At 36.9% G+C, this 14,474-nt stretch overlaps 1 protein-coding gene across 8 annotated transcripts in view; it reads right to left on the bottom strand.

Annotated features, from left to right (window-relative positions):
- Positions 1-7,473: 7,473 nt before the first annotated feature.
- The window catches only part of msi2 (musashi RNA binding protein 2), a 357,407-nt gene continuing 350,406 nt past the window's right edge, over positions 7,474-14,474 (bottom strand). For 7 of the 8 annotated variants that reach the window (XM_015391454.1, XM_015391459.1, XM_015391457.1 and 4 more), the window contains 2 exons: positions 13,837-13,907; positions 7,474-11,946 (listed from right to left, as the gene is read on the bottom strand). In XM_015391454.1, the coding sequence (XP_015246940.1) occupies positions 13,866-13,907 (42 nt within the window). In that variant the 3' untranslated portion in view covers positions 7,474-11,946; positions 13,837-13,865. The remainder of the gene's footprint in view (positions 11,947-13,836; positions 13,908-14,474) is intronic. The other variant, XM_015391455.1, reaches the window with a different exon arrangement.

The following is a 14,474-nucleotide window of genomic DNA, read 5'->3' as shown; positions in this document are numbered from 1 at the left end:
AAAACTCACATCTGGATAGCTGCAGCAAAGAGTTGCAACTTGAAGTCAAAACGTAATTTTCACAAAAATTAAAAAAACTGCCTCCATTCATGCAATCATGCCAACAAACCTTTTCTGCACTACAGTAAACAAAACCATGCCAAGAATTTATTATACATAATTTATAGAGGAGTTTTCTGTAGTGTAATAAAAAGAGCTTTAGTGCAGTTAATGGCAGATGGACAGACACAAAACCACCAAAGCCAAAACACACACACCCACACTGATGATCAAACTAAGCAGACAGAATGATGTTAAAAAGGCTAAAGTCCACGGGGAGTTTTACTGGAAATATTTACTTTGGTCGGCTGAGAGTTAAATTGGGCTTTTAGGCAACAAGTAGCAACTCCAGGTGGGTCCACCTGAAAATATGCATGAATGTAAACCTGTAACATCATCAACGACCTCTCACACCCCCACCATGGACTTTTCTCCCTGCTGCCGTCTGGGGACAGGCTTCACAGCATTCCATGCAGGTCCAGCAGGTTCCTGCAACAGCTTTTTCCCCGCTGCCATCAGACAGATGAACTGCTGAAACCCTAATCAAGTGACAAATCGAGACTGTGCATCACACAACATATTTGTAAACATCATATTTGCACTACATGGCATTTCAATTCCCTTTAAATGGAACTCAACTCAGTGTTTCTACTTCATTTTGCAACATATCCATTTATATATTCTGCACTGCTCTGAGCCTTCATGCCTTTAAACTGGTTTTTGTTTTCTTCTACACTGTTTTCATTTTGATCATTGCTGCACTTTACACATGGAAATGTTCCTTTCACTGCTAAGTTGCTCATTCACTGTTGAAAAGCTGTATGCATCGAAATTTCACAAAGTCTTTACAAAATGACAATAAAGTTAGTCTAAGTCTATAAAAGCACCTCATGGCCACCGTTATGTTGGATCTGTGATACAATGGGTCTGTTTCTATTCAGAAGGTCCTGGAAGCTCCACTTAAAGGTATGGACTCTGATATCAGTAAAAATGTTGTAGGTTCAGTTTGTGCAACCAATGAATCTTTTAGCAGAACAATACAAGACTATTGGAAAAAAAAAAAAGAAAAAAGAAAAAGACCATTACTGGGTTCATGTCAAACAATAAACACATACAAACACATATAAGTCCTATAAAGGACCTTTGGAATGAGCTGATGTACACAACCAAAATTGTTTACTTTAACGAAAGTAGTAATTTTTTATGCAATTTCAACCAAAATGAAAAAATGTCATAAAAATTGTGGAATATTATTGAATATATAAAACATTAACACCAGAGAACATTAGCTGTTATGGATCATGTAGAAGAAGAGGCAAGGGCCTTCACTTATAATTGATAGTTCCACACCATTTTTACTACATAATGTAAATAAATAACAAAAAAGACCAAAAAAAAATTCTGTTCTCCAGATTTTACAATTATTACTTGATCTTTTATTATTTCCTTTTTTCTTTTTTTTTTTACTAATACTTCATAGCACTTTTGGATACTTAAAAGTGCATTGTTAATAAATATAACCTTTGAACTTTATGTTTCCAAAATCTCAAAAACAGCCACTGGAGGACACAAAATCCTCATTTAAAAACCACAGTCTGCAACTCGTTTGCACCAGTTATCAGTTGCAGTTTTTTTCATAAAAAAAGAAATATAACCCTGACCATAATAGATCAGACTCTAAGTGTTCTCCTATAAGCAACAGGGGGTTGTTTAAATCAATGACAGCAGGCGGATCAGTGATTATGGTAACAGGATTTTTTATTTTTTGTGGCGTGAAAATTTTGGACTTTTTCCCCCGACTGAATGAAGAAAAATTAAAATATGGATTGTTTAATGTTTTTCAGTGTCAGATGGTGTGGATGCACCAGTATTATATAAAGAAATGTGAGCTTGATCTTTTCATTTCTAAAGTAAGGTGAATTTAAAATAAAGCTGTGATTGCAAACCTTTAGAAAAAGGTACATTTACTCAATGGTCTTTTGCTTGAACAATATTTCTACTTTGACTCCTTTGATTTTACAGATTAAAACAGCTCTCTGTTCTCTGCTACTAGCTGATATTTAGCTCCAATAATGAATTCTGATTGTCTTGCAGAGCTCCGCCAAACACCCGGATCTTTGCATTTAAGGGCCTGTGAGTGTGGAGCTCTCTGATCATAATGGAGCTTTTAATTAGCACTTAATTAAAGGCAGGTGAACTGGAAAGGTCAAGCAGCTAGGATTTGGAGTTAAAAACACAGTCAGTGGGGCCATCATTGCTTTGATGGCTCTGACTGTTAAAACAGTGACTGCAATCTGGACACAGTTCAGCTTTTTTGTTAAATCTTTACAACCTTTCCCACATTTTTCTCTAACTAGATTACACAGGAGTGTTTTTTGGGAGACTATACTTTGTGTTTAAGTGTTTGCTTATAAGATATCAGTGCCATAAATCAAGAAAATCAGAAATTGGATCATCAGTGTTCTCAATACACAAAGGAGGGGGGGAAAAAAACAACCAAGAACAGCGGTGTGATCTAAACTTGTGAAACCTCGGCCGTGAAAAACATGGCTGAGAACAGTATCGATCTCAGTCAGAATAAATAGATCACCTTGTCCAAATGAGTGATGAAGCTGTCAGACTGTTGGTCTCACCTGACAAGCATCCACATTAAAAATCCCCATGGCTGAATTTCAGTAGCATCGTGTTGAACAAGGCTGCTTTATATGTGCTGAAGAACCCCGGCCATCAAAGCCTTGTTCTGAGCTAGAAACTCTATTCTCAAGCTAAAGATGTTTAAAATGGACTAAAATATCAATAAATTAGAATATAATAGTGTAAGCAATCAGCTTCATATGGTTTAAGAAATTATTCCTGTTCAAACTGATTATTATTTCTAACTCAAAAGTCAGTTTCTGTGTAATATTGAATTTTACTGAACGGCATTGAAAAAGCATTTCTTAATAGTATTTTAGGGTACTTCCACGTACTGCACAGGTTATACACTGAACAGCTGGGCTGTTTTTGCCGACATTAGTGCAGGGATCTTCCCAGGTCTCCAGTGGGGTGTAATAGAAGCTGTAATAGCTGCATTCAGCTCATCTGCATTGCTGGTTCTGCTATTTTTCATCTTCCTCTTAACGATACCCCACAGATTCTCCATCAGGTCAGACCAGTTTGCTGGCGAGTTAAACACAGTGACACCAGAGTCATTAAACCTCACTGCTTTTTGGAAACATTAGCCGGTGCCAAGTCTTGCTTCAAAATGAAATCAGCTCATCCACAAAGCCTTTCAGAACCGGATGAGTTGTGAAATGTCCCGGTACACGGCTGTGCTGTATTTGGACCTGATCATCTGGAGTCAAACAACAGCAGCAGATGTAATACTACAAATGGTCACTTATGGTAGAAACTTCACATAATACCTAAAATGAATTGGATGTTGGGCCTCCTTCACTCTTCCTCCAAACTCTAAGAGCTTGATTTGAAAAATAATATATATTTTGAAAGAGGAACTTGGAGCAGCAGTCGAATCCCTTTCCTCCTAAACCAAAGAAATATGCTCATGACTGGGTTTTTTTAACCTTCCGCTACACATTTGTTTTACACCGGACATGATTATGTGGCTATCCAGATTTTTTTGAACTCTTTCCTGGTTTAGTCTCCCTGTTATGTAAAACAAAGAGAGTCATTGAAAAAGAAAAGCAGCCATTTCAAATTTAACTTTTGAATATTACAATTGTAAATCCAATTTATAGATGGATGTTGGAGATCAGCCTGTTTTTCCAGTGTAGTCCTGTTTCTCTGACTGTGACTGGCTGGATGTGCTCTCTTCATCCTCTGACATGGGAGCTGGCTCGGAGCTCGTCTGCCTGGCTGTGTGTTTCCTGGACGGGGCCGCCTTTCACAGCTGCTTTTTGTATCTCTGCTTCCATCTCCTTGAACCCCAGTCGGCCTCTGCAGATGGCCGCTCACACTGAGCCTGGTTCTGCTGGAGGTTTCTTCCTGTTAAAAGGGAGTTTTTCCTCTCCACTGTCGCTACAAGCATGCTTAGTGTGAGGGATTGCATTTGAGTCAATGAGTCGATGTAATCAACTGGTTTTCCTTAGAAAACTTTGAATCAATTTGACTGTATGATCTGGTGAACTGTAAAGTGCCTTGGATAACAAGTGTTGTGAATTGAATATATAAATAAACTGAATTGAAATTTAAGCCAACCCTCACATCCACACTTTGTCCATAAAATGTCCAATGAAAGAGCTGCTTACATCTGAGGAGCAGCTGTGATTGGTTTAAAGATACACGGAATAACAATTTCTCTTTTATACCTCCTTAAATTGATGACTGAGGTTACATATGTGTTATCATTGGTATGTTATTACTACCAGATATAACCAGATACATTTTCATAAGCATAGAATTTTATATCGGTTTATATATGGTCACCTATTTGTGAGACGCCATGACAGTCTGCCATCTTGAAAGAACAGATGTCAGTAAAGGATAACAGTAATAAAATTGTGGAATAATAAGGAATTCCCCTAGCTGGCAATTCAGTGTGATTAAGAGGTAACAGTGAAGATTATTTGGAGATGCTAACCCAACATCTGAAAGTTTCACTGCTGCAGCAAATGCAGGACTATTCATATGCAGCAGCCGCAAGAGAAACAGTTTCACCATCCCCCAAGAAAGCCGTTTTTCCTTTTGGTCCTCCATACAGTGAAGTCTGCATCCTTTTCCAATTGCCTATGTTAATAGTAGATCATAACATGATCAATATATATAGTAATATTGCAGTAATATTAATTTTATACAATATTTGAGCTTTCATTAAAAACAAAGTATTTAACAGAAGTCAAAATGTTACCGATCGATGAGTTTCATATTTCTTAATGGACTGTTAAAATGAAAGCATTCTCTATTGTAGTTTCTGGAGATATAATGGTGAATAAAACATATTCAAAAGTTCTAATAATTGGCATCTTTGGCCATAAAAGGGCAAACATTTCAGCCTCAAAGAGATGAAAACTCCTAAAGCTGAACTAAATGCTTTAAAACAAGCACATCAAAGCTAAACCATTATAAGTTTATCTCTCTACACTTGAAAGACTGTCATGCATCCGCCTGTTTAACTCATTTACATGGGCACAGCTTCCATTCTCTACACTCATCTCTGCGAGCAGACTGAAAATAAAGCTCCTTCCAGGGTCTTTTCAGGTGCTGGTAGAGACCACTGAGGGGCAGCAGAATTACACTGCAGCTCCTGCTTTTCAGCGCTGTTCCTTCTTCAAATTCAGCTCCATTAATCATGCTGCGTAGAGGGTGACCTCGGATGACCCCGGGCACCAGGACCTGGTGTGTGGTCGACTGGAAATGTGGACTGAAAGACTATGTTTGGAGAGAACACGACCACTCCGTCCTGCACACGGCTGAGTGTCCTGTTTCTAGACGTCACTCAGTAAGAAGTCTAAAGAAATTATTCACTGCATATCAGACATGATTGCGATGGCGTGCTGAGGCAGCATCAGATTATTTCTCTACAGAAGCAGAAATACGACACCAGAGTGGAAACAATTAATATAACAATTCAGTTTATTTTAGTTATTTTTCCAGACAGACACATCAATTTCTGGACCACAGTAGAGGATGGAAACCTTTCACAGACATTTTTTTTTGTCAATATTATTATTTGAAAATACAAATATAAAATTAGACTTTCCACATTTGATATGTGAGAGACCCCCATCCATTAATATCACCATTATTATTTCAGAATATTTTACAATAGGGCTTGAGCAAGCCATATGATAACCTGAAAGATGCTTTCAGATGTCAGTCAAGTCTGTCTGTCTCTCGCCATAAAAAGTCGGTGAACATAAAAAAACAGGGGCAAGTGTTAGGAATGGGCCGGCAGCAGCGAGGAGAGCTCTATGCTCGGCCTGCAGAAACATGGAAGCACAGCAGAGCCTCTCACTGGCGGCCGTGCGCTCTGATAGGGCGTCTGGGCTCCACCCCGCCTGCTCTCGGGTGTGCGTTCTGCTCCGTCCAAACTCAACAGCACGCCGGGGGGGAACTCATGTTGGCGAACATCAGCTAATGACCGAGTTTGAACTAAATGCACAAAGATATTCTGTTTACAGCTGAGGTCTCCAGTCTGGTATGATCACATAAAGTCAAATGGGTGAAAATCACAAACAAACACACATATATGTATATATATAGATAGATATATATCTATCTATAATTATATACATTGAGCAGTGAATGTGGCTGTGATGACTTGCAGGGAAATTGACCCTAAGACGTGACCTTACATGACGACTTTTGTTATTTCTGTCACCTTGACGGGTTCTGTCAACATTTCTAAAACCCAAACTGTTTTTAACTTTATATCATGTAACAAGAGTAGCCAAAATTATAAATAAAAAGTGTTGGTGAGTCACTTTGTGGTCTAGATTACATTGTGGCTACAGCGACTGTATCCAGTGTCTGTGAAAGATAAGGGCACACTGGTTTTAAACCATAAGCACCACCGTGCTGTTGTTTTTTTTATAAATGGGAACGAAATCCCCAAAAGTGGCCCATGAGCTTTCAAAGTCAAGGGCGACTGGAAACAGAGCAAAGTGTTTTAGGGTCAAACCAATGGATTGAATATTTGGAATAAAATATATGTTTTACTAGGACAGAAATATCAGAAGTGTTTGCAGTTTTAGGGTGAGATTTCCCAACGATGCGTTGTAATGTGACAGGTTGGCCATTGCCTAGCACTTGCCTCGAGATTCAAGTTTAAATGGATACGGTAGTACACTAAAAATGTCAACACCATTCCAGGTTGACTTTTTTAATCTTTTTTTTTTTGATAACTTTTTTTCTTAAACTGAAACCCGTCCCCCTCTCCCCGAATGGATAAGCTAGTCTACTAAGATGTGTAACATTCATCAGCTGTAAACTGCTGTCAGTTTGAGATTAAATGAAATTACAGCAACAGAGCCATGCTACCTTAAAGTCCAAGCTACAAGACACAAACCCCTGCATTTTATGGTTTTGTGCTAAAGAAAATTCTCTTTATAAACTTTTATTTTACTCCAATGTTTAAAAAAAATATGTAGCAATTACAGTTAAGGAGCGACCGTGAGCTAAAACCACCTAGTGTGCAATTCTGCAAATAAACAAAGGGTTTGTTTGTGTTTGTTTCTGCCTGAATAAAATAAATGAATGCCATGAATAAATAAATTCCTGTTAAATCATAGGTAGACATTAGAAATTATTAGGATAAAAAATATTAATTTTGAAAAATATGTTTTTTTATGCATTTAGGATTTCTTTACTTGCTTCTTAAATTCATATTTTTTCATATAGTTTCACTTTTCTAGACTGTGGACATTTAAATCCATTAAATGTACTTACCTTTAAGTAAAACAACTTGCGTGCTTTTTTGTATTGCCTGACACTGTATGTCATCTGACCAACTGGATTAGTTAAGAGACCAAGCTGTGTATTTATGACACCTATGAAAAGTCTTCATACACCTCAAACCTTTTCTATTTTCATGCTGCTACAACAAAGTGACTTTTACTGGGGTTTAATGCGATAGATCAACAAAAGCATGCATTGCAGGAAGTGAAAGTTATGGATTTTTTAAAGTTTGGGCATAAATAATCACAAAAATGTGAACTCTAGCAAACCTAAACAAGTTTAGTGCAAAACAGATTACGGTGAGATATATACTGATAAATCCGCCAGTGTTTTAATTTAATGTCAGATGTTGAGCTCAGCTGTGTTACTAAGAACTAAAAGGTGTGTGAGAAAAATCATCTCCACCATTAAAACCTTTAAAAGTGAGTTATAGACAAAAGAAATGTGGGCTTTAAGGGAGAGTGGGAGAAAGAAATCCACTGTTAAAAGATAAAAATATGTGGTTTGCTGTTTTTAAAATACCGCAGAAGAAACACAGCAAACGTTACTTTTAAAGCCTGCATGCAAATGCAAAAGATTTACACCTCACATGTAGTTTTGGGAATGTTTTTACTCCACTATGAACAGGTAGGCAAGATGTGAAACAAATTCTTATTCGAGAGAAGGAAAGGTTCTGCAAAAGGCTTGAGATTTGCAGGTTTTGAGATGGTCCAGTCAAAGTCTGGACTTGAACATAATTGCAAAACTATGTACTTGAAAGTTAAGTGTTGAGGCACTCTCCCTCTAATCTTAGTGAGTTCGATCTATTTCACCAATATCTCAGCCTCTATGCTTGCACATTTTTGACTCACACTCCAAAAAAAATCTGCTAGCAATAAAAAGTGGATTAATGTTTTCAATCAGGACGACTAAAATCAAATGAATTCAAAATAAAAGGCAGAGTGCCGTTTTTGTTCAACTACAGATGTGTTGATCTATTACATAAAATCCATGTAAAATACACTAGAGCTTGTTAATATAATGTAACAAAGCATGACAAAGTTTAAAGGGTAAAAATTGTGGCGATATAAACTTAATATGTGATATAAAACCTTAAAACTGCTGAGGTACCGTAAAGTTATATTATAATGAGATAAAGCTTAGTAAATTGAAAGCACCTTTTGATTTTATAAGTTTAGGAGTTACATTTCAGGTTAGGTAATGTTGTTAAAGAAAACAATCGTTTGGGATGCTGTCCTGGTTTTAATCCAGATTAAACCATTAATTGTTTGACTGGCAAATAAAAAGCTGCTTTTATTTATTTAAAGTATTTTTCTTAAAGTGTGCTGTGCGGTTTTGTAGAGAATTACACCTGGAAACTGTTTGAAACAAGCTAGAAAAATCGCTTCCAAAAAAGAACTTTCACTTAAATAATTAAAGACACAATAAAGACACAAAGTCTTTTCCAAATGCAGTCGTGTCAAAAGTAACTGAGCTATTTCCGAAATATACAAACAGACCTCTGTATGACTGATACCGGGAGTACTGATGGTCATTCTACCAAAACAAAAATTATTTTTCTCATTATCTCTACATAATAATCCTTTCCTGTGAATGAAGTAAAAAGTTTAAAAGAAAAATCTCTGCATGTCAAGCATTAGCATTTAAGGTAGTATGGCACACCCCTTTTAAAACATTCAAGGGTGGGGATCCAATTAATGCCTTGTGTACAAGTCCATCTTACAGCAACAATTTCTCCATTGTTCCTCCATGAGAACTTTGGTTAGCTGAAACCATGTTCGAGTGGCAAAAACAAACCAAATAGAAGAAAAACAAACAAAACAAAACAAAAAAACAAGTCTAAACATAAAGATCAAACATACAGGGAATAAATTACAACGAACAAATATCAGAACAACATGATCATTGAGAGAAAGGTCTATCTTGACTGGTTCTAATTCCACTATTCACTACAAGTATTATATAAATGAGTCCTATATAACATCTACTTTGTAATTACAGGAGATAGAAAAAGAGCGAGAGGAGGGAGGGGCTAAATATGAGAGAAAGGAGAGGTAGAGCGAGGGAGAACAACAAAGCACTACACTGGTATCAAAGACAGCACTCTGTTTACAAGTTAACTGTGATTTCTTTACACACTAATGAAGTACATGGATGAGCAACAAAAGATGGCAGCATCTCTGAGGATGGGGCATGGAAAGAGAGAACGTAATGGATGCACAGTACATTTTTAATAGTATAATACAATTATTAATATAGAAACCACAAAGTATCAATAAAACTCTGATTAATCTTGAAATCAGCAAAGAAGCATCTTTCTTTTTTTTTTTTTACTTTTGTATTTCTTCTTTTCTTATACATCTGAACATTACAAGTTTTTTTTTCTTTAAATTATTACTTGATCACACCTCCATAATCATTTATTTTAGAAGTATCCAGCATATTTATTACCTGTTGGTTTTTGTAAAGAAAAAGGAAACAAGTGCATGAAAGGAAAACAACGGCACTGATAGAAGTTTCAAAACCAGACTGCACTCTGGTGCGTAACATTATTATTATTATACTATTATCATTAATCTGTCGCTGTAGGAGTAAAACCTTTTTGCCACATGTAAAGACGGTGCAAAGCCAAGTGTAGCGACAGATAGTGAATAATTCAGTGTCATCTTTTGACCCTGTATAAATATCCTCTGGGGAGCCGTGGGTCTACTATACAGAAAGAAATCCAAGAATACGCCGCATCACGCCGCTTTTTATATCCCGAGCCGCTTGTCCGGTAGGGAACACGTGAATACGCCACCCCCCCACACCCATTAATAAATCCTTCATGCTGTCCCGAAGCACAGGTTCGTTTGTAAAAAGCTGACATACTAATGTGCAAACAAGAGGATGGCCTGTACTTCAAAACTCACAGTGCAGCGATAACTCGCTTTAAAAATGCCTTTCAGTGTTTCTTTTCTTCTTATTTTTTCTATGCTCAGCACTGAAATAAATCAAAAACCTGCCGAGATGATTACACGATCAAAGTCACAAAGGTTGAGGTATGGTATCAAAATGTTCACCTTCCTAATTCATTCAAAAAAGAACCGATTCGAAGAACAAACAGTGTATCTATCTATCTATAGATCTATAGATAGGTAGATAAAAAAAGGCTCGAGCACAGAGCCCAGGTATTTTGTTCCATGAGCGACTCAGGAACAAGCAGGATGAAACGGACATTGAACACATATACAGCTAACAGGTTCCTCTCAGCAGTAGAAAAGCGCCAGGAGCAGAGAGCTCTGCAAAAAAAGGCCCGCTTCAAGTTCGAATCGTCGCGTCTCTTCGTACGCTGTGCTTTGGATTAAAAATCGTCTTTTTTTCCCCCCTCTCTGTCGCTCCCACCTTGAAGTGATCGTAAAATCATCATCCATGCTGTTCTGTCTCTAAAACAGCGTCAACTAAGCTCACCGGTCATAAATTTGCTGGTATGACACTTTTAAAATCATTCGGCTTTTTAGTATTTACACAACTGTTTGTTTGAGGACTTGTATCGTCTTTCAGCAGAAAAAAACAAAAAAACAAAAACCAAAAAAACCAAAAACGTAGAATATTGTTTACAGCTTTTTCTTCTATTCACACGCTAGAACGTATTCTTTTGACACACCATCACAAAAATATGCTATTCTCTCACTGAGTTGGTTATATGCAGTGACTGGAATAATATGTACAGCTACATTTCTTTTTCTCAAGTTTGAATTCACAATGTCGTTATATGAAATTTGTTATAGCATATATATATATTTATATATATTTATATTTCTACACAACAGAAACAACACTTATAAAAAAGGACCATAAAAATATTGGAGTCCTCTTTGTATTGCCCAAAAATAGGTAATCATGGTTTACAATGAGACATCACAAGAAATAAAACAACTACTAAAAATTATTACTTTGATACCTTCTCTTTGAAATTTCCTTAATTTTTTTTCTCCAAATGTTTCCATACTGAGCTTATTTTTAATCTTTTTTTTTTTTTGCTGAAAGACCGAATGGAAATACGTTTCATTTTTTTGCCTTTACAGTAACCAATAGAGATGAAGAGGTGACTTGCAGATATTCTTGGCTCTGACCCGCCGTACTTTAAAAAATAAAATACAAATAAAATGCACTTACAAACTACAAGGAGATAAAAAGTTAAACTCAAACAACACACTAGAAAGTGATCAAAAACAAAAAGCTAAGGGAGGAAGGAAATCGGTGAGTGAAGTTGACGTGGAACATCATACCAAACCAGGTTGTAAAGGTATAGGAGGTTTGGGTTATAGTACAGCAGTTGTTTGTTTTTCTGAGATGACAAACTTTTCTTTTTTTTGTTTTTTTTTTCCAAATCTTCTTCATATGGTTCCCGCTTTTCACTCTTTTAGCCATCGGTGACGCTGTAGTGCTTGAAGTTGGATTATCATCACCTGCACACAAAGCCAATTAGAAACTTCGTCCTGTCTGTCACGGGCCACCAGATATACTCTGCTGGGTGTCCAAAGAAAAGGAAAAACAGACACAAGAAAAGAGAAAAGGTCGTTAGTGTAGATGACCAGAGGCCCCGTCAGCTTTTACAATTCAATGCATGTAAACTTTCTACCAATCAAAGCACAAGAACGTTTGTGGAGAAAAATAACCTAAAAAGTGAGCGGTGCAGGTGGGAAATGGCTGCTACCTCCGCATGTATTGGCACCCCTAGTGAGAATGTTTAAAAAATTTAAAAATATATTTTCCTACAAGAGCTAAATCTCAAACTGTCATTTAGAAAAAAATTATTTGGACGTATTGAAGAAAAAGAAATCTTAATTTAAGGAATAACTACACATTAAACACAAATGGCTAGGAAGTTAAGTTTAAAACAGTTCAATGATACCATGAACTTTGCAAAGGTTCCCAGAGCAAATAGAAGCTCAGGAGGTCTGAAGGATTATAGATCCTCTACTGTGTGTTAAAGCAGGTATGAGCATGAGGTACTGTCCCCACAATTAACTTTAAAGTGTTAAAGTGAATTTAACAATTAATAAGCAGATTTTGGCTCAGAGCTTGTGTTTTTCCTGGACGGTGCCGCCTTTTACAATAATTTTTTTGTATCTCTGCTTCTGTCTCCTTGAACCCGAGTTGGGTTCAAGCAGATGGCCGCTCACACAGACCCTGGAACTGCTGGAGTATTATTCCTGTTAAAAGGGAGTTTTTCCTCTCCACTGTCGCTACAAGCATGCTTAGTGTGAGGGATCAACTGGTTTTCCTTATATAGTAAACTTTAAATCAATTTGACTGTATGACCTGGTGAACTGTAAAGTGCCTTGAGATGACATGTGTTGTGAATTGGCGCTATAGAAATAAACTAAATTGAAAATTTTATTGAAAGCGAAATCCAAGTTAATTTGGCATCGTTAGGTTTGTGATGGGAGGACTGAAAACCAGTTTTCCTGTCAGACCTGCCAAAGTAAACAGTAAACTGACATTCTCTACTGTATTTTACATTGACCTAAATGGCATGTTTTATGTTTTTCACCTATTTTCATTTGCTTGGAGAACATTTTGTCTGCAACGGATAATGAAAACAAAAAAATAAAGATTCTACTTTCTTAGAGTGAGTTTGTCTTACTGGAATAGCATACTATTATTCTCAGGCTTTTTACACCAGGGATGCCAATTAAGGTGGAGTGAGCTGTTACTGTGTTCTACTGTGGATCATGCAAGCCTCATGCACGTGTTTGGACATTTAGGAAAATAAAATGACATCCTACTGCTGAGTAAAACAAAGCTAATATGGCTGATTGAATTAAAATCAAAACATCACATCAGTAAGAAGCCCTGGGTTTGCCAGGCATTACATCTCCCAAAATAACTGCAGGGAGATAAAATGTTTTGCTACTTCTTGAATCTCAAATTCTAACAATTCCATTGCAAAAATGAGTTGCAATTTACACCAAATGGTTCAATGGAAAAAAAAATAGTTAGGTCAGAGAAAAGATTTATAGAGCCTTTTCTAACCAATGGATAAAATGTGCTGCTTCTTCTGCTCCTGTTTTGCTTCATATTGGGTTCTTGACAAGTATGACATATGATTGGCTTACACAAGACACTACTTGAAGATGAAGGCATTTATAATGTTAAAATAAAAAGAAAAATGAAGAGCTGGTGGCATATTGGTGTGTGAGACCTGAGCGACGTAGTTAATCACACAGATCGACCATGATTACATTTTCTGCCTTGAACGAGGCTGTTTTTTCTTCTAAAGAGAGCGAAGTGCTCTGTCGCACACACCTGAGCCACCAGCTCCAGCATTTCAATAGAGAGGGGTTGAAAACAGCAAGGATGAGCACACATTAGAACAATGCTTAAGAGAAATGCAAAGTAAATAAAAGGCAATACCTCTGATGAGATAGCAACCGGCCACCTGTTCAATGGTATCCGTTTGTAAAAGCTGTCGCAATCAACGGGCCCTAAGAGTGTACAGTTAGTGCTGTTGTCAGTATGCATTTTAAAGAAAGAAAAGCAAGTATCACATCAATGTTTGTGGCCTTTTTCTTTCTAATCTAGCATGAATGTGAAAATTTTTAATCAACTGGTTCATGTAGAGCAGCAGATCTCATGGAAAAAAATGAAATTACAAGTGGATGAAACACTGCTAGAATAGAAAAGATATTAAAAAACAACTAAGGTATGCTTAATAAAGCAAATGAGTCATATTGCGTTTAATAATTCAAGATACAGTCGGTATAAATTGTTTCGTTTGTAGCAGGGGAATACCCATGTTATGAGTTTTTAGTCTGAATAAAAACATGTGGAAGAGATAACAGTAATAATACACACAATCCCCATTCAAGCTAACATAAACAACTGATTTAATCTGAGAGCAAGCAGAGAAAGGCATCATAAACACCCCTCCGTTGGATCAGCAGGTTTTTGAGGATTGAAGGGTTTTCATAATGTCGCTCAGTTATCAGGACTTTGTGAGCTTTCCTGCTGACAGGTCTCTAGAAACCCATAGATTGGAGCACAAAAGAGAA

This window comes from Cyprinodon variegatus, unplaced genomic scaffold (genome assembly GCF_000732505.1).
Source record: "Cyprinodon variegatus isolate N-32 unplaced genomic scaffold, C_variegatus-1.0 Scaffold542, whole genome shotgun sequence".
In the NCBI taxonomy this organism is placed as follows: Eukaryota; Metazoa; Chordata; class Actinopteri; order Cyprinodontiformes; family Cyprinodontidae; genus Cyprinodon; species Cyprinodon variegatus.
Note: the sequence above shows the minus strand (reverse complement) of the source record. Positions and strands in the feature narration are given on the sequence as shown.